The following is a 19,384-nucleotide window of genomic DNA, read 5'->3' as shown; positions in this document are numbered from 1 at the left end:
TACTTTTCCCTTGATTTTGGAAAACTCATATTCCATTGGCAGGTTTACTTCTTTTTGTCGCATCTCTTTCACCTCCTCATCACCTGCCTCCTCTGGGCATGAGCAGCACTAGAGGGCGCTCTATCACTCCTTATACAATAAAGTGGCCTACTGGTGGTGCAAAATGTGTTTGTGATTTACTGCAAAATGTACATTTCTGTGCCTATCTGTTTTACTAGGAGCTGCTCCACTTTGAGCAGTACTACAAAATGATTGTTAGTACTACAAAATGAATCTTAAATGCTTTTCTGAATGAACACGTCAGCACTCTGTTCACAATTCATTACGTGTGTATTATTAAAACCAAATGTGTGAATATTCACCACATATCTCCACATATATCTCCTGCACCACAAGCTGGTGTGATGCTTTGGGGAGTGGCTGACCCAATCATTGATTGAAGACTGTATAAAAGCTGTAAAACCCCAAAACCCACTAACGACTGTAGTAGTAGTAGTAGTTAACGACTGTAACTACTACTACTAGTGCTACTACTACTAATATTATTGTCATCATCATCAACACCCACGACAACAATAATAATGATTGCAACAACAACAGTAATAATCATCACCATCATAAGAACAACAGAAACAGCAACAAAACAACAACAACAGCAGCAGCAACAACAACAATATACAAAAACAACAACAGCAACAGCAGCAGCAACAGCAACAGCAACAGCAACGGACAACAATAATAACAAGCTCAAGTACAATAACAATAATCAACCCCATCATCTGATTCATCTACAGGCCATAGTCAACTCTGCCTTACTAAAAGGCTCATATATATTAATGTCACTGGCATATATTCACTGGCTGTGCTGTAAAAACATGAGCACTCTGAGCTCTCTGCTGCGACGCTGACTGGAGGCTGATGTAGCAGGACTGAACTGAAGCACTAAGTGCAAATATATTGTTTACATGCTGGTGGGGTCTATTGTTTGGGGGACAAACAGGTGACAAATCACCAGTCATAAATCAACAAATTACTGGCTTTGGGCATTCATCCTCTCTGCTGTGTTTTATGTATATGGCTTCCAGTAAGATAGTGATTTTCTTTCCCTTTCCTCTCCATGATAACAAGATTTAAATTGATCTCAGTGAGGATAAGTTATGGAGAGTGACACACCTTGTCACACCCAGCTGATGCCCAGGTTGGTGCAGCTCCAGCCCCCCATGCCCCCTGGTCTGCACCTCCTACACAGGTTAAGGAGACCACCAGCAGCTGCTGCTGCTGTCCCTGTCACATCAGCAGCAACACCCCTAAGAGTTTAATGTGCGCCTGTAACTCCCAGTTTGTATGGATCCATATCCAACCAGACACCGAGGACTACAGCATCCACCACAGGGCCAAAACATTGATCCAGGTAGGACATTCAGTCACACTCTGTATGTGTTACGGCTTTCCCACAGAGACCAATTCATATGTACGTGTGCAAATTTATTATGGATTTCTCCACAACAATAGAAAAGTATAGGCTTCTTCTAAGCCCAAGAGACAAGTAGCTGTAGGTTCAGGCAGAACTTTATTTCTCACAATCCACTTTGCTTGAAATTTTGATGGGACTCTTTAAACCCTCTGACATGCCGGTCATAAGCTTCTTACCCTGTGGAAACTGAGCAAAATCACTTGATTTTCTTCGGGGTGGGGGGTGAGGAGCAGCTTAGCAAGAAAGGACATAAAAATAAAAAAAAAAAAAAAAAAAAAAAAGGAACAATTTTTTTGAAGTGTGCATTATTATTGTGTGCATTATTAAAAAATAAGTGTGACAGAAGTCTGAATATTACAAGAAAATTTCCCAAATATTCACGCAAAAATGTTAAATTAAAAAGAAACAAGTTGAATAAAGTCGTAATTTATTCATTGATCAGTTTTTGTCAGTTCTTACTTTTCTGGGCCAGGAAACGCTCCTAGCCTTATCTTGGCATATTCTGATGTAATTAATATGAATACCATTGAATTTTATTTGACACTTTAAGATTTCTTTGAATGAATCCAGCCTGGCCTTTATGCTCTTTCCAGGTGTTTTTTCCGGAATGGAGTACAGATGTGAAGTGGATTTGGAGGAGCTCTGTCCAGTTTGTGGAGATAAAGTATCCGGGTACCACTATGGGTTATTGACTTGTGAAAGCTGTAAGGTACGAAGGGATTTTCCCCTTAAAATAACTGTTGTCTAGGATTACTTTCTGCTGTAGGATTATTTGCATTTTTTTTTTTTTTTTTAATTATAATATTTTAATCTCTTTTCGATATCCTTGGTTTCGACGAAGGACCAATATATTTCAAACCACATAGCCTAACATTGCAATATTGTTCTCCTCTGCTTGAACACACAGGGTTTTTTCAAAAGAACTGTTCAAAACAACAAAAAATATATTTGCGCAGAAAACCAGGATTGCAAAATCGATAAAACCCACAGGAAGCGGTGTCCCTCCTGCAGATTTCAGAAATGCCTCATCGTTGGGATGCGACTGGAAGGTAAAAGGGAGTTTGTTTTTTTTTGTTGTTGTTTTTTTAATGGAATATAGTTATTGTTTTAGAGTGTTATTATTTTACACTGTGCCAGATGGTTGGCTGGAAGGAAACGCTTAGCCTACATGAAAATAAAAACATCGGGAAATGCCTTTTTCCACACGGTGATGGCTGTGACTTATGAAAATATGAGTAGGCCTAGACAAAATGCTGCTCGTTTACAGAAAATGAATAATTTGTCATAATAATTTGTCAGATAATAAATAATCAACTCTTTTTGCGTGTGTCTGTACAGCACAGTTCATAAATAACTACTCTCAAACAGGTGTCATAGAGCAAAATTGTAAATAGCTTTTGCTTTAATCATAAATAGCAGGGATCAGAAAATGAGCTCACTCACTGCTGTACTTTACTTTTTTTTATCTTACTTTTTTAATTTTGTTTTTCCGTTGAACATGTGAACAAAAAACATAGTACATACTGATTTTTTTTTTTTTTTTACGTCGATCACTGTCTTTTCTCTCAAAAGTTGGGCGTCACTTTTTTATATTATTATTTCCAGAAATTTGCGCCAGCTGTTTTGTTTGAAGGTCCATCTCTGCATGTTGTCCAAACTTTTGCGCTGCACTCGTGGCCCGGTCTGTCTTGGGAAAAGGGATTTTTAATCTCACTGAGAGTCAAATAAAGGTTAGATAAAAATGGCCATATTTCATAGGCTAATAGTTGTAGCCTGACTTTTATTGTTTGATACCACATTAATGCAACTAAGGATTCAGGTTAATTTTAATATTTGTTTAGGTAATTTCTATAAACCAGTACTATAGTTCATAATGAGAAATTTTCTCCTTTGTTTAAGTGCCTTGTTAGGGCATATTACTCCACTACCACCAAAAAAAAAAAAAAAAAAAAAAAAAAAAAAAAAGACTTGATTTAAGAAATAAGATTCTGCTACATTAAATACTAAATAAAATAATTATTGAAAGAAAAAACAAAACCTAGTTAACAATCATTATTCAGGTTGAAGTCGCCTAAAACCACTGCATTTGCCATTGTAAATCAAGCTGTCCTCCTGCCTTGTAATACTAACAAAATACATGTAATTACTGAGTTTCTCTTGTTTGATTGTTTGTTAATGCCTAAATTGTGGTCATGGCTCTGCATTTACTTCAACATTAAGGGGCTTCTGCACAGCTATTATATATTAGGCAGTTACAGGAATGGGAACTGGGAATAAATGGATGTATAAGCAAAAAGGTTAAGCCTAAGTTAAAATAGTCAAAATAGTCAACAACAAATTTATATTAAACCGAAATGCATGCTCTGCGTAAAATATATTGATAGCCTACCAAACTGAAGAGGCTAGGGCTCTTTCTATCTGTATGCATACACACAACATGGACAAAAGAATTGGGCCATTACACCAACATGAGCTTTGATACCATCCCATTCTAGATCCATAGGCATTAATATGGAGTTGGTGCAGCTATAACAGCTTCCACTCTCTTAGGAAGGCTTTCTACAAGATTTTGGAGTGTGTGTCTGTGTGTCTGTGGGAAGTTTTGTACCTTCATCCAGAAGAGCATTTGTGAGGTCAGACACTGATGTTGGACAAGTGGGTCTGTCTCACAATCTCTGTTCTAGTTCATCCCAAAAGTGTTGGATGGGGTTGAGGTCAGGGCTCTGTGTGGGCCAATCAAGTTCTTCCACACCAAACTCACCCAACCATGCCTTTATGGAGCTTGCTTTGTGCACTGGGGCTCAGTCATGGTGGAACAGAAAAGGGCCTTTCCAAACTGCTCCCACAAAGTTGGAAGCAGAGATTTCCAAGATTTCCCTTCGCCGGAATTAAGGGGCCAAGGCCAAGGCCCTTCACGTTGTGCTTGGTGATGTAAGGCTTGCATGCAGCTGCTCAGCCATGGAAGCCCATGCCATGAAACTTCCGGTGCACAGTTTTTGTGTTGATGTTAATGCCAGAGGGGGTTTGGAGCTCTGCAGTTACTGAGTCAGCAGTCTCAGTAACTGCAGAGTCATTAAACCAACTTTGCCTTACTTACTTTTTAATATTCTTCTACAATTAAGTTGAACCAATGCTACTAAGAAAGTGGTTTGCTGCAAAGCATATACACTGTAAAAGCCAGGGATAGGCAATGATGTGCCACAGAGGGCTGAGAGTCTGCAGGTTTTCATTCCAAACAAACACTGCATCAGAAGATTTCACTGATTAGCACATCTTAAAGGAATACTCCAAGATTTCTGGCAAACTACTTTTTTCTGACTTACCTAGACTGAGACAAGATGTTCAATACCATTTTCACCTCTGTACGTCCAGTGGTTCAGTTCCTATGGATAGCATTTCATGTTACCTTAGCATAAAGACTTGAAGTCTATGAGATTCCTTAGCCTAGCTCTGTCAAAGTGAAAAAACAAACAAACTTGCAGCTGTGTTATTTACACAGTGTATCATGAATATTTGAAATGCATGTCTTGGAATTGAAAGGGAGAAGTTAGATGGTTGGAACTATAACTGCTGTATCCAGCCGTCTATCACAGTGATCCACACACCGTTGAAGGCATTGCTGGTTTTAAACCTTACAAGTAAACTATATTCATAACTCTTAAAGTGATATATTTTAAGGTCAGATCAGACCAAAGACTTTATTTGCCACCATGCCTGGAAGGTAAGACAAACACCACTAATTCCCTGAACTTTTCTTGCCAGCTGTTCGAGCAGATCGGATGCGAGGCGGCAGGAACAAATTTGGCCCCATGTACAAGCGTGACCGTGCCCTCAAGCAGCAGAAAAGGGCTTTGATGCGAGCAAATGGATTCAAAACAGAGGCCGCCGCATCTCTTGTCTCCTCAAATCAGACAGACTCTGCTTTTACTGGCAGCTTCCCCGGTCTCTACCCAGTTCCCATCATTCAAACAACACTTGTACCCACAACACACTATAACCACAACTGCTACGGGCTGCCATCACTGGGCACATCAACACCCTCCAACCCATCTATATCTACCCAGCGTCAGTACACCTCCTCCAATCCGGCCATCAAGTCAGAACACACGGACATCCATATGAGTTCACAAGCCTCTGTTTTGGGGGACCATGCCTACTCAGAAGAGCTTCAGGAGGAAACTTTTTCTCCACAAGTTCCCAGGATGCCTCAGCTAGTGATGGAGTTCCTGCGCTGTGATCCAGATGAGCTTCAGATGCAGAGGAACATTGCTGCCCACCTCCAGCGGGAACAGAGCAGCTGGGAGAAGCAGGGGAAGCCGACTGCTTTCAGCTTCATGTGCCGCATGGCTGACCAGATGCTCTTCTCTATTGTGGAATGGGCTCGCAGATGCATCTTCTTCAAAGAGCTTAAGGTAAGACCCAATTTATACAAACCTCTGGTTAATGTAAATCTTGGAATCCAACAAGGGCACGCAGCATTACCCCTCCTCACTCCAGGTTTATAGATCATGCAGTGTTATTATTCCAGTGTCCTTGTTTCCTGTTATGTTCCTGTCCTTATCTCTCTTGCTTGGTTCAACCAAGTGGAACTTTTTCTGAATGGACATTGAACGGTCATCTAGTCCGGGAGCCGGGGGGGTGGACCTTGTTGCGTCGGTAAAAGTTTTTTTCTCAGCTGATTCTTGTAGCTTGGGGTCTCCTCTTAAGAATTCAAGAAGGTGCCGAGTGATATCCCTTGAGCATTTTTAGTTATTAACCCCTTAATGCCCGAAACACTAAAATCCCAGAAAAATAGAGATTTATGGTGTTTAATTCAAAATACTTGATCTAGATGCATCAAATATGCTTTCTACAATGCTTATACATTACAGTGGATATGTACAATGTATTTGATTTTAGATTGGGGCATTTTTAGATATTAACCCCTTCATGCCCAAAACACCAAAATACCATAAAATTAAGATTTATGACATTTTATGCACAATAATCAAGTCAAATACATCAAATCTGCTATGTAATTTTTTTTTTTTTTTTTTTTTATGTTTATATGGAAGTTGTCATGTACAGCATGTACATCTACTATTGTGGCCCAATGATACAACCCAGCCAAAATGTGACTGAGGTCCCAGAAGCACAGACAGAGATGAGAACCAAGTTTACAGGACATTATTTATAAAATAAACCCAATCTAAATCCTATCTAACCTAGTTAGTGTGGTGTGTATGGGTGCCTTGGTCAGTGTGAATGGAGTTTGTGCAATGCTATGCTTGCTGACCCCTATCTCCCTGACATCTCTAGTGACTGACTTGATACTGTATTGATAGTATCTGTCAAAGATGAGGTACACGTCACTGTATGACAGGTCCAAAGAAGGGCTGATCCATTTAAACATCGCACAAAAAGTAAGGAAATTTGTGTTTGGTAGATTATTTCTTTGTTGTAACAATGCTTCTTGGCAATAAATCTTATACTGTTGGAAAGCCTCTTTATTTCCCTTTGAAATGGTGCCACATTTGTGAGGAACATGCATTTGTGGGATGAGCAGCAGAGCTGAGGATGTGGGTTGCGCCCATGAAAAATTTGCCAAATCTCCTCTGCCAAAGCCAAAAAGCTGATTGTGCCGTTGACTCTTGTTTGGTGTTTGGTGGATTGGATGATTGAGGTTTGAAGAAACAAGACGTAGGCCTCTAGTTTCGCAGACCTGGCGAGGCAGGGGCGTAGCGCAGATGCGCTTCGCCAACTGGGTGTGGCCAGGTGGATTTTCCAAGTTTGGCATGCCGTTCTCGGTGGCGCAAGTACTCCGCCGTCCCTCCTACCGGCGGAGGGGAGGAGAGAAGGCGTGGAGTGGGTTTGACACAGCCGATTCACATTTAACCAATCAAATGAGCCCCTGTCCTCGCCTTTAAAATGCGCTGCGTGAAGGCGTAATGAAAGTTTACACAGCTGACAAGGAGGTCTATTGCCGCAGGCGGAGCGGAGCTCAGGAGACCCGCGCGGAGCGGAGACCGGCGAGCAGTGCGGACACGTCACCAAAACCTCACAGGCAGGCTTCCGGAATGTCAGACACATGAACAATGCAATAAATACCGAAAAAAACACTATTCAATGCTACGATCACAATCAGCACATACATATACCGTATTGACCCGAATAAAAGACGACCCTGATTTTAAGACGACCCCTCTTTTTCAAGACCCTTTTTTGGAAAAATACTTTTTATATGGACATTCTGCCAGGAGCGGACTTACCATTAGGCAAAACTAGGCGGTTGCCTAGGGCCCCAAGTTCCTGAGGGCCCCATAAAACTCCTCATACACTTATGGTTAATACAGTTATTACTTATTTGCGCACATTAATTATGTTTTTGATTAAAATACTTTCGCTAAAATGCCAGCAGAATGCTTATCGTATTATGTGTGTCTCGGGGCCCCTGTTTTGTGTGTTGTCCTCTCATCTCAGAGGGCCCCATGCCTGCCTTTGCCTTGGGCCCCAAATTTCTTAAATCCGCCACTGCATTCTGCAACACCAGCCCATGCTAGCTTTAAACTCAGTGCGGGCTATGTTGAGCTCTGTGGCAGCTTCAAGTGCTTTTTGCTGCATCACAGCCCTCGTAACGGGCAGTCCTTCACTACATTTCTCATTCACAAAATCGCACACCCTCCTGTCAATCTCGTTGAATCGACCAGTTTGTGGACCACAAAAAGCCCTTCTCTGGCTGTGGGCATTTTTTAGCTCTTCTTTCTGAGACCGCCACCGTCTCACATTGCACTCATGGCCAGGGTTAAGGGATGTTTATTTACCTCGACAGTTTCGGAGGTAACTTCAGAGAGCGTCCAACTGACAGCCGGAGCGGCATGTCAGCTGGCTGCTACATTCAACCGGGTGGCGGCGCACACCGGCCAGCCCACCTGATACCGGCTGGTGCCTCGGTCGCTCGCACACAGACTGCCATATATACCTTTCATCATTAATCAGCTTTTGTTTATACACGGTTGCAGCAGCACCATGGACAGCGACACAGACAACATGGTTGATTATTGATTGCGCGACGTGGCCATTCGCTGGTAATCGCGCTGCGCATTAATTGATTTTGCGGAGGCAGGAGGAAAGTTGCATGATTTACGTTGTATCCACGTTCGCGCGCTGCGTGACCGTGCATGTGCTCGTGCATGAACGCCCGTACCGTGCTGGAGCACACCCCTTCCAACCGTGCCAGAGCGGGGAAAGTGTGCTGTATTCAAGCACAGAACATATGCAAGTACAATACATGTGTATTTGCTTAGACCCCCAATATAAGACGAGGGCGTTTTTTCCGGGCATTTTCAATGGAAAAAATATCGTCTTATATTCAGATCAATACGGTATCTCCATATCAACTGTCCCGTCACAACTGATGTCAGATCAAAGGAGATTGGCACCATTTGTGCTGATTGTGAGGTTTTGGTGATGTGCGCCAGTCAGCCAAACTTCCACTGCGCCGGCTCCGCTCCGCCTTGCGCTGAAAGTAGACGTGGTTTCAGATGGCGAGCTTTTGGCGCACCTCGGCGAAGCCTTTTGGCACGAAACTGTCACTGCGCCAAGCTGAATCTGTCGGCACCTCCCCCCGCTGCGCCGCCACTCCCATCTCGGCGCATCTCGGTCTGTGAAACTTGGAAACTGTCCGCCTCTCCCGTTTCGCCGGTCGAAACTAGCCCTGCGCGGGGTTCGCCTCACTGCGCCACCCCGCGCTGCGCCGGGAAACTAGAGCCCGTATTGGCAATTTAACAATTTATTCATTTAACAAACAGGAGCCTCAGTAGCGTGTGGAGGAACCATACACAGCCACAACAGTTTGGCACCTCCTCCTCGTGCTGCTCACACACTGCTGTGGGACGCCATCCCATTCTTCAACCAGCATTTGTCACAAGTCAGCCAACGTGGTTGTGTTGGTCACTCAGGCACAAACAGCACGCCCAAGCTCATCCCACAAGTGTTCAATGGGGTTGAGGTCAAGACTGCTGGCAGGCCGTTCCGTCCTCTCCACTCCCAAATTCTGGAGGTAGTCTCTGATAAACCCGCTCTGTGGGGGCGAGCGTTGACATCTTGGAGGATAGCGTTTGGTCCCAGACTGTGGAGATATAGGATTGCTGCTGGTTACAGAATCTCATCTTGATATCTCCCTGCATTGAGATTGCCTCCAATGATGACAAGCCTTGTTTTTCCAGTGAGGTAGATGCATCACAAACGGGCCTGACGGTGAGGGGCAGTCCTGGCAGCCCTATAAGACCAGAGATTGGCTGCATGCAGTCTGCTCTTGGGTGTTCTTGGGACGCCCACTTCGCGGCCTGTTGGTGCTGCCAATCAGGCACCTGATTGGCAGCACCTGGGGGTACCAGAACCCACATACTCAGCTCTGCTGCTCATCCCACAAATGCATGTTCCTTACAAATGTGGCACCATTTAAAAAGGGGAATAAACAGGCTTTCCAGCGGTATAAGATTTATTGCCAAGAAGCATTGTTACAACAAAGAAATAATCTACCAAACACAAATTTCCTTACTTTTTGTGTGATGTTTATGACAGTGACATCTGCATTCCTCTTGGAGACTTTGACCTGAGGCCTGTATCACGAAGCAAGCTCAGTTTTCCTTGAATTGCTCAGACCTATCCAGCTACACTAATCAAGATTATCATGCATAAGCCGTATCACGACGCAGGTTATCAACTCGCTCATTCGATCCAGGTTTGCCTCATCAAGAGCCGTGAATGCGCAAGGAAAAATGCACAGCGCATTTCACGGTGGAGGAGCAGCATATTATACTAAAAAATATAAATATACTATAAAAATACTTAATTATCAAATATCCTTTAGGCCATGTTTTGGCAAACAGCTGATATGCAGGGTGACAGCTTTATGTAGGATAGGGCTGTAGTCAACCAAAGAAAATCTTGGTCGACTAAAGTCCTGAAATTTCGACCAAAAGTCCTAATTTTAGATTAATTAACTGGGCAGTAGGCTACCTGATAGCCTTGTCCGCCTAAATGAATTATAAATAAACATAAACAACTAGTATTTTTGGCCTAATTATTTTGCACTGAATAACACACTGGAGTCGGTCGGCTCTGACAGCGCTGCATCACGTGCACCTACGCAATATCATAGCCTATGATTTCCAAAAATAGTACTATGTCAACTAGTGACATCAGCACAAGAACTGTTGAGGTATACGCAACATAATTTAGACATTCGTTTTTGTCATGTGTTATAATAATTGACAGGACCTTCCACTATTATTCCAGCCTGCACTGTGCGTGTCCTCGCACAGAGCGAGGCTGAATTGCCCGGTGCAATAAAACCGACAACGTCCTGCGTGATATCATTTTTTTCTGTTGTTTGCAAAGTTTGCATTCGACTTTTTTTCCATCTGTTTTGGGAAAATGCTGCCACACTGACGATGTCTTTGACATAGTAGAGGACTAAATGTTCATTAAACGTTCTTAATTAAGCAAATATTCGGAAAACCAGACCTAATTTTTTCTTCAGTTCAGAACATACGGGCCTACCTATCTGTCTCTGCCAGTGGGTTGGGCTAATCCAAAACTGTGAAAACAAGGGGGGGTGTTCTGAAGACAGACTGTTACCTGTGAAACAGGGTGTTCTGAAAACACCCACATTACTCCTGATAAAATGAACACGGTAAATAATCAACCAATCAGATTTTGGTCGACCAAGAACGTATCGACCAACAAATCAACCAGTCCACTAAGAGATTACAGCCTTAATGTAGGATTCAATCCTATCCTAAAAGTTAGCCTGCCCCGGAGCAGGCTAGCTTTCAGGACAGGTTTGGGATAGGTTTCCTATCCCAATGAGAGGTTAACCAGCTTTGTGATACAGAAAATCCGGAGTTGAGCCTGAAGTTATCTTGCTAACACCTTAATCCCGCTTTGTGATACAGGCCTCTGGAGTGAGTTCTTCAGTGTGGACTTGCAAATTTGCATTCCATCCTCAGTGAACATGGCAGCTGGGACTGGTGCCAGCTCATAGTTGAAGACATCCTCCACGTGAACATCACGGTCACTAGGCAGGAGTGCTATGACCCTTGAATAAATAGCATTTAGGTCATAAACTTTGGAGTCTCCCACTTGAATGGATTTGGCTGTTATTGCCATTGTCTAGCTATATTATGCCATGCTACCTGGGAAATAGGTTACCATGACTAAAGTCTTATAATTCGGTTTTAGATCATTATGTAAATTAAGACAATTTACACAAGAAACCACAAACCATCCTGCTGCTTAGCTCACCTACTAGCCAGTCAGTAGAAATGTTTGGAAAACAAACCTGATTCCCCGCTAGCATGTCAGTTAAAATAGCAGGAAAAGTGGTAAACCCTATTTTTCTGGGAAATGTTAATTGGATGTTTTGGTTCAGGATGCTCAAGATAGAAGGCCTAAAAGGGTTAATATGTATTCATCTAAAATTAAATATACTGTACATGACCAGTTTCACTAAATAAACATTGTAGAAAGCAGATTTATTTTATTTGACTTGATTATTGTGCATAAAATGTCATAAATCTTAATTTTATGGTATTTCGGTGTTTTGGGCATGAAGGGGTTAATATCTAAAAATGCCCTAATCTAAAATCAAATACATTGTACATATCCACTGTAATGTATAAGCATTGTAGAAAGCATATTTGATGCATCTAGATCAAGTATTTTGAATTAAACACCATAAATCTCTATTTTTCTGGGATTTTAGTGTTTCGGGCATTAAGGGGTTAATAACTAAAAATGCTCAAGGGATATCACTCGGCACCCTCTTGAATTCTTAAGAGGAGACCCCAAGCTACAAGAATCAGCTGAGAAAAAAACTTTTACCGACGCAACAAGGTTTGGCCAAAAATCACCCTTTGGCTCCCGGACTAATCTGTCAGAAAATCAAAATCAGTCAGGCACTTCTAGGTTTGATTTGGGATAAATGGATAAATGCTGCTAATGGATCTCTGGCTGTTCAACCCACTGATAGGATTGGGTTTGTTTTCTGTGAAGGTGCACAGCTACAAGGCCATCTTGGCAGTCATGTTTTCTTCCTGTTGTTCTTTTCTTAGATCCATCCACATTCATGTTTCAGTACACACAGAAAAATGAAGGTGGTGCCAACAGGAACTGAAAATGTTTCTCCAGAGTGATGTGAGAGATAGGAGAGAGCCATAGGAGAACATTTTCTGCATCCACTGCAAGCAATTGACATCATGGTGCTTTAAAGAACCATTTTTCTAAATGGTTCAAAGAGCCCTAAAACAGTTGTTTGAGGAACCGGCAATGGTTCTTCAAAGAAGCAGGAAAAAAGATACATGGAAGTAGTGGAGGGGAGTCTCCAGAACTGTTTGGTCCAAAAGTGCCAATAGTGATGCTATAGGAGAACCATTTCTGATTCCACAAAGAACCTTTCAACCTACGGCTCTTTAAGGAACCATTTCTTTAAATGGTTGTTCAAAGAATCCTCAAAGGTGCCTCAAAGACACATCTAAAAAGTTCTTTTATGTGATGGTGAAATGCTTCTTCAAATAACTTAAACAAGCAAAAACAAAACAAAACAAAAAAAAAAAAAAAACAAAAACAAACAAACAATACAAAACAAACAAACAAAAAAAATTCTCACTGAACCATTTTCAAAATAGATCCAGAATCTAAACCCTAACCCAGTTGGTTCAGTCAGGAGCCTTTTTCAAATTTTTCTTTTCCCCAACAAGTGAACTGTGTACTGCTTCTAAATAAAGAGGCTCTTTAGTAGTTGATGGTTCTTCATGGACTTGTGCAGTCTTTGAAAGAAGCATTTTAGAACTGTTATTTTTTCCGTGTACACAACAGCCGGAAATCTATCATAAAAAAATCAGTTTTATGAAAGATCAAGTACATCAGTCTGTGAAAGAAATTAAATACATGTTAGATAGCAGTTTCAGACTTGCTGTGAGCTAAAAAGATGCGGCACGGGCACATGCAGCTGCAAACATAAGCACACGAACAAACACGCACACCCACACACACAGTATTAATTCATATGTAGCAGCAACCACACTCTTGTTTGTTTTGTGCCTCGTTGCTGAGAGGTGTTCACCGTGATGAAGACATGCTGACAGGATAAAGTGCATCTGCAAAGTCTCACATTAGTAGAACCAGGACTGAGAGTATTGATTGAAAGACTGACATTGTTTTTATTGCACTGTACTGCCAGAAACAAGCTAATTAAATGTAATATACAACTGAGTTCTACAGTAACAGCTTGAAAGATAAGTTAGAGTCAGGATCATTTTAATCCACCAAATGAAATGGATGCATGAGTAATCTGACGTTGTTAATTGGCGCTGACATATTAAAAGACACTAAATCAATACAGAATTGACTTACTAGGTGCAAGTACAACTAAAGAAAAATTCCATCTAACAGTTAAACTACAAAAATCTACAGCAAAAGATGTATATATTACAAATGTTCAAGGTACAATTTTATGCAAATAGAGGTAGGGGGCTTATATTTTTAAAATTTCAATATAGGTCTAACCATGAAGTGCTGGAACCCTGCTTTTGCTTCTACTTCTTTCTCTTCTTCCTCTACTGCCATAAGAATATCTGGACCTCAGAAACCGCAAGAGGCACAGCAGCCAAACCTCACAGACAAACCAGGCAAGGAGCTTAGAAAGAGGATGATCAGATCTAATGTCAGGACTTGCATTTACGCCTTGCATTAACATGTGTTTTCCCTTTTGTAGATAATGTATCTGGATACAGATCTCTGGCATCTTAGTAACAGGTGTAAATGGGGTGTATGTTCAAGGAGAGCTCCACTGTTCCCTTAAAGTCACGAGAGTGCCATGACAGTCTGTCCTAGTGAAGTTAGAATTGTTTTTACTGCTAAATCCCATACTGTTTGCTGTTACTTGCTGATACTCACTGGTAGACCCACATGGCTGTATTGTGAGATGTGTGAAGGTGAAAGCAACACATCAGAGCAACACTTACACACCACAGCAGAGAAAGCCAGTAACCTCAGACAGAGCCGTCAGTCAACTGAGTAGATCAGGCACGACAACTACGGCCTGCCTTCCTCAATATATTGCACTATAGTGAATCAGATTCTTTTTTCTTCTTTTTTTAGGCTCAACTAACACTTTGAAACCTGAGTATGGGATCATAATCTAAAACATGCATCTGAACGAGGTTTTGCAAGAGATGAATGCTGATAGTGCAGGAAGAAAAAGCACCATGCCCCAAGGGACATAGCATTAAAATCACTAACATTTTGGAATAACCACTGGAATTCCCCCAGTTATATAGGCTGCCTTAGTATTATATTGGCTTTGAGTGAACTGTGTTCTGCTTCTGTAAACAGTGCTCGCCACAGCCCCCCTCACAACAAAATATAGTTCCCACATGTAGGCTATGCATCGTGCCAGTTGTGATCCGTGTTGACAGTGAGGTCGGTTAGCCGCCTGTTTACATTACATGTATGTTTTAACACTGGAAGGGACACTATTTACTCTTTTCAACACTTGTTAATGGCCTGTTTCCAGGTCTTTGTGTCTCTTTTTCAGACAGATGTGTGTTCATCTTTAACATCAGAATGAGTTCAGGAAGTGACTGACAACATGTATCATTGCCCACATGTAGCAATAATATCTCTGTTTACATATACAAAATATATTTAAGATGGAGCCATCACATTAAAAGTGATGGGGATGGAACGTTTATGAGAAACTTTAATTTTTGCCTGAAGGTAAATCAGCAGGTTTGTGTCACTGTTATTGTGTGTATATTAAGCCTAAATCCTTTGAAACCCATGTGGACATGTTTTAGGAGTTTATTTCACTTTCTCTTAAAATATTATTTTATTTCTTCTCATATTTAATTTTTGACACAAGACTAAAGGTAAAACTGCTAGATACAAACTCATCTTTTATTTTTCCTCTCATCTTTTGGTTTCCGTTTCCAGGTGAGTGACCAGATGAAACTGCTTCACAACTGCTGGAGTGAGCTGCTGGTCCTGGACATCCTCTTCAGGCAGGTCCAGCACGGCAAGAGGAGCAGTGTGCTCCTGGTCACCGGGCAGGAGGTCAGTGATCCTCGAGCCTCAATAACATGGAAAAAATAGTCCAGTCAGTAAGAATGTTCCCTTGGTCACAAGTTTCTTATTATTATCTCTGCCAGGTGGCAGCCTGGAGGAGATCATGTGTCATCCCTGCATGATCGTGCAATCATGTGGGGCACTGTTGCTTTGAGAGGCTAAATTTACAGGGGATGACAGAGAAGGAACTCAGATGACGGCTGACAAGTCTGCTAATATCCATGCTCATACATGGATATTTATCCTGGCGCAGCCATCCTGTGATTTCATTACCATTGTTTACTGCATGAAACACTCTTGGCACTCTCAGATTGAAAACCATTTGGAAAAGGAATGGAAGCAATGGGTGTTTGCAAAATCCATAGCAGGAGACTGGATCAGCCATCTGTCAATCATTAATTAAGTGTCCAATAAAACAAACATCATATGGCACAACAGTGGAGCAAAACAAATGGCGGCAACTGTTACAGCGAAAGTATGTTGCTCTACAATTCATACCATTTTTATGAGAAAAATCTGTGTTGGTGTCCTCTTGTCTCTGTTTCTCAGTTCTGGATTTGTGAATCAAATTAAATTGATCTCACAAGACCAGCTGGCTGTTCCAGGCCAGTGCAGGACATGCCTTTTTTTTTTTTTTTTTTTTTTTTTACTTTGTTTCAGTGCTGCATTGCTGAAAGGGTGGAAAATATGCTAGAAGAATATGAAACTTTTAGGATGCAAAAGGATATACTCACATGCAGAGCCGCTAGACCTTCTACGCAGATCAGGCAGCGTCTCGAGCCCTGCCTTCCACAGCCCCCACATATTTTTTTAAAATTGAGTTAACATATGTATTTATATTGATTTCTTTAGAAGAAACACTCAGAAAAGTAGCAGGGTACAAAGTTAAAACCTGCAAAAAAGATCAGAAAATAAACCAAATTATTTTAATTATGTATTTTTGATTATATTATAGGAAAAAATTACCACAAAATATCCCAAAAATTGTTAAGGAAAAAAGAACAACTACTGCTCACAGGATCCTGGGTTTCACAGGGTTCAGCAGATTGGTGTGATCTTTTGTACATATTTAAGCAAAGACGCATTAAAACAGCTCCAGACAGAATGCTACAAAGTTGTTCATCTACTGGACCTGCATGGTAAAACACAAGAGCCAACATGTTTCTCACATCAGGATGGTTTTCCTTGGTTCAGGTGGAGCTGTCGGCTGTAGCCTCCTATGCGGACCCCACTTTGGCCCACCTGGTCCAGAGGGGACAGGAGCTGCTGGAGAAGCTCCATGGCCTACAAGTAGACCGCCAAGAGGTTGTCTGTATTAAGTTCCTCATTCTCTTCAACCCAGGTTAGTGACATGGCAATGGCACATTATGTATGATCAGTAATAGACCTAAAAATAGATCACATGGGCTTGTCCATAGTTGTTAAAGGAAAATCCTGTTAACACTGTTTAAAATAGGATCTGGTGATTTTCATTACATTTCTGGTGCTGTTTTGATCTATTTTCGTTATTCTGCGACTAACTAGTGAAGCACGAATTCGGTTACATCACTGAGATTAATTTTTATAAGAGCCACAGTAGCATTTAATGGGAAAAAATAGGAGATGAAATAGGAGAGGTGAGCTCACGCAATGAAGCATAGTCCCACTCAAAACACTGTAAGCCACCTGGCCGATGGGTGCAGCTGCCTAATAATAAATGGAGCCGTTTTGTCAGAAGGAGGAAACTCCTTGTTCCAAGCAGTATTAAATGAAGGATTACTGGACAGTTTGCAGAATTGATTTATTTTCCAGGTCTCAAGCCAAATAGAGTTGAAAATGATCCTTGTGTAATCTACATCTCTGTAAGATACACTAATTTAAAGGTGACACATCATGCTGCTTTTAATAGTGAGAATTGCTTTGTTTTAGTGCTTTGTTTTTGTTGGGCATGGGCAATTATAATTTTTCCAACAGACCACTTTTTCTGATTTAGACAAGTCTGACTCTCTTCTTTATATTTTTTAATTTATAAAATTGTCCAGTCTTAATCAGCTTAAGACTGGACTCCTGTGACATACACTCTATGTCACAGGAGCAATCTTAATTAAACGTTATCACAACAGTAAAGACAGGCGTAAACTTTATTCTTTGCTGAAGTGGCTGATGTCTCAGCTCATGGTGTGTCCTCCTCAGAGCCCTGCCACCAGCCAAATGAGGAACAGTTTAATTTCACCATGAATCAACAAGAGTACACAATAAACATGCTCTTTCTCTTAAGATGTGAAACCTCTGGAAAGCCAGCCGTTTGTGGAGAGCGTCCAGGAGCAGGTTCAAGGAGCCCTGCTGGAGTACACGCTGTGCACGTACCCTCAGTACCTGGACAGATTTGGTCACCTGCTGCTCTGTTTGTCTGAGCTGCGCTCTCTGAGCACCCTCGCTGAGGACTACCTGTGCTGCAAGCACCTCAGCGGTGAGGTGCCCTGCAACAACCTGCTCATCGAGATGCTGCACGCCAAACTTGCCTGCATGTGAAGGCTCAGACAGTTTGTGTGTACATGTTAAAATAAAGCAACTGAGCTTTTCAGCTTGTACAGAAACGTCAATTATAGACTTTTGATGTCTTTAACTATTTTGTTATCTGTCTGTTAAAACTTCAGCTTTGGCAATGCTCTATGTGATGCAGTCATGTCAATAAAGCAGTTTGCACCTTGATGCATCTCTCTTGACATAAACTAGTTTCTTATCCAGGATAACTTTCTGTGTCTGTTCTTTGTCAAACTGAAGGCTCAGTTTGGGGCAAAAGCAAGGGTTAAAATCTCAGTCATTTTCTGTCCAGTGGATTGTATAAAGTGTAATTAAAGGGAAAAAAGATTAATTTTGAAAACATTATCTTTCTGAGCTTCAAGTCCGAAAAAGGAGAGAGTTGCATGTCCACACAAGTTGGTAGACAATTAGGCTATAAGCCCGGTCATCAGCTCTGAAAGCACATAAACCAAAAATCAGTCAATCGCATTTACATGATTAAGCCAGCTATGGAGCTGAAGCACAGGAGGAAGTGCAAATGTCAGCAGCAGGTACAACGCAAACTTTGCTTTTCAAAAATCACAAAGTTTTCTCATATCTGCAGCATGTCATTTAACCATACACACACTTGGATAGTTCAGCCTCACTTAGCGAGCACAGGATAATGTGTTTGAACATGGAAACAAGGTCTGATGAAAAACCATCCATTTGACACACTTCCTGGATTAAGTCAGAACACGATGGACCTGTCAGAGATCCCACCGATTACACCTTAAACCATCTGTTTTGCCCACTCTGTCTTTAATGAACCGCCTAATCAGCGTAATGCACTCAACATGCCCTATCTGATGTTGTTTGCCTGATTGCAGCCCCTTTTTTTTGGTAGTCGACCTCGCCATCCAGCTGGCATCAGGTTGGCATCCATCCCATGCCAGGACAAAACAGGACAGAGTTAAACCAGGACAACTGCACACACTCTTAACTCATTTTCTGGTAATCACAATGTTATTTCTTCATTGTTTTAGATGTTTGATATTATCGCTGGTGCACCACTGGAGAATTATATTTATTTTATACAGTGTGAGATGAAGAATTCGGGGGTTGTTTCTGCATCCACGCTTTGGCCCTCAGAGGTCAGTGGTTCTTGAATCAAGCAGGATTTTATAAGAGATGAGGCCAAGGATGTGGTCTTCACTTCAGCACTGGGGGGTGCAGGGGCCACAGCCCCCAGCCCTGCCCTCCGCCGCCCCCTCCTGAGAGGAGTCCCACAGTGTTTCTTGACCTTTTCTTGAAGTTTAA

General features: G+C 41.7%; 1 protein-coding gene across 1 annotated transcript; it reads left to right on the top strand.

Annotated features, from left to right (window-relative positions):
• The first annotated feature begins 2,081 nt into the window (after positions 1-2,081).
• nr5a1b (nuclear receptor subfamily 5, group A, member 1b) lies at positions 2,082-18,094 on the top strand. Its single transcript, XM_030065299.1, has 6 exons — positions 2,082-2,183; positions 2,382-2,523; positions 5,237-5,886; positions 15,452-15,571; positions 16,778-16,925; positions 17,841-18,094. Exons 1-6 carry the CDS (start codon positions 2,082-2,084, stop codon positions 18,092-18,094), a joined length of 1,416 nt encoding a protein of 471 aa, XP_029921159.1.
• Positions 18,095-19,384: the final 1,290 nt, after the last annotated feature.

Source organism: Myripristis murdjan, chromosome 12 (genome assembly GCF_902150065.1).
Source record: "Myripristis murdjan chromosome 12, fMyrMur1.1, whole genome shotgun sequence".
Lineage (NCBI taxonomy): Eukaryota > Metazoa > Chordata > Actinopteri > Holocentriformes > Holocentridae > Myripristis > Myripristis murdjan.
Note: the sequence above shows the minus strand (reverse complement) of the source record. Positions and strands in the feature narration are given on the sequence as shown.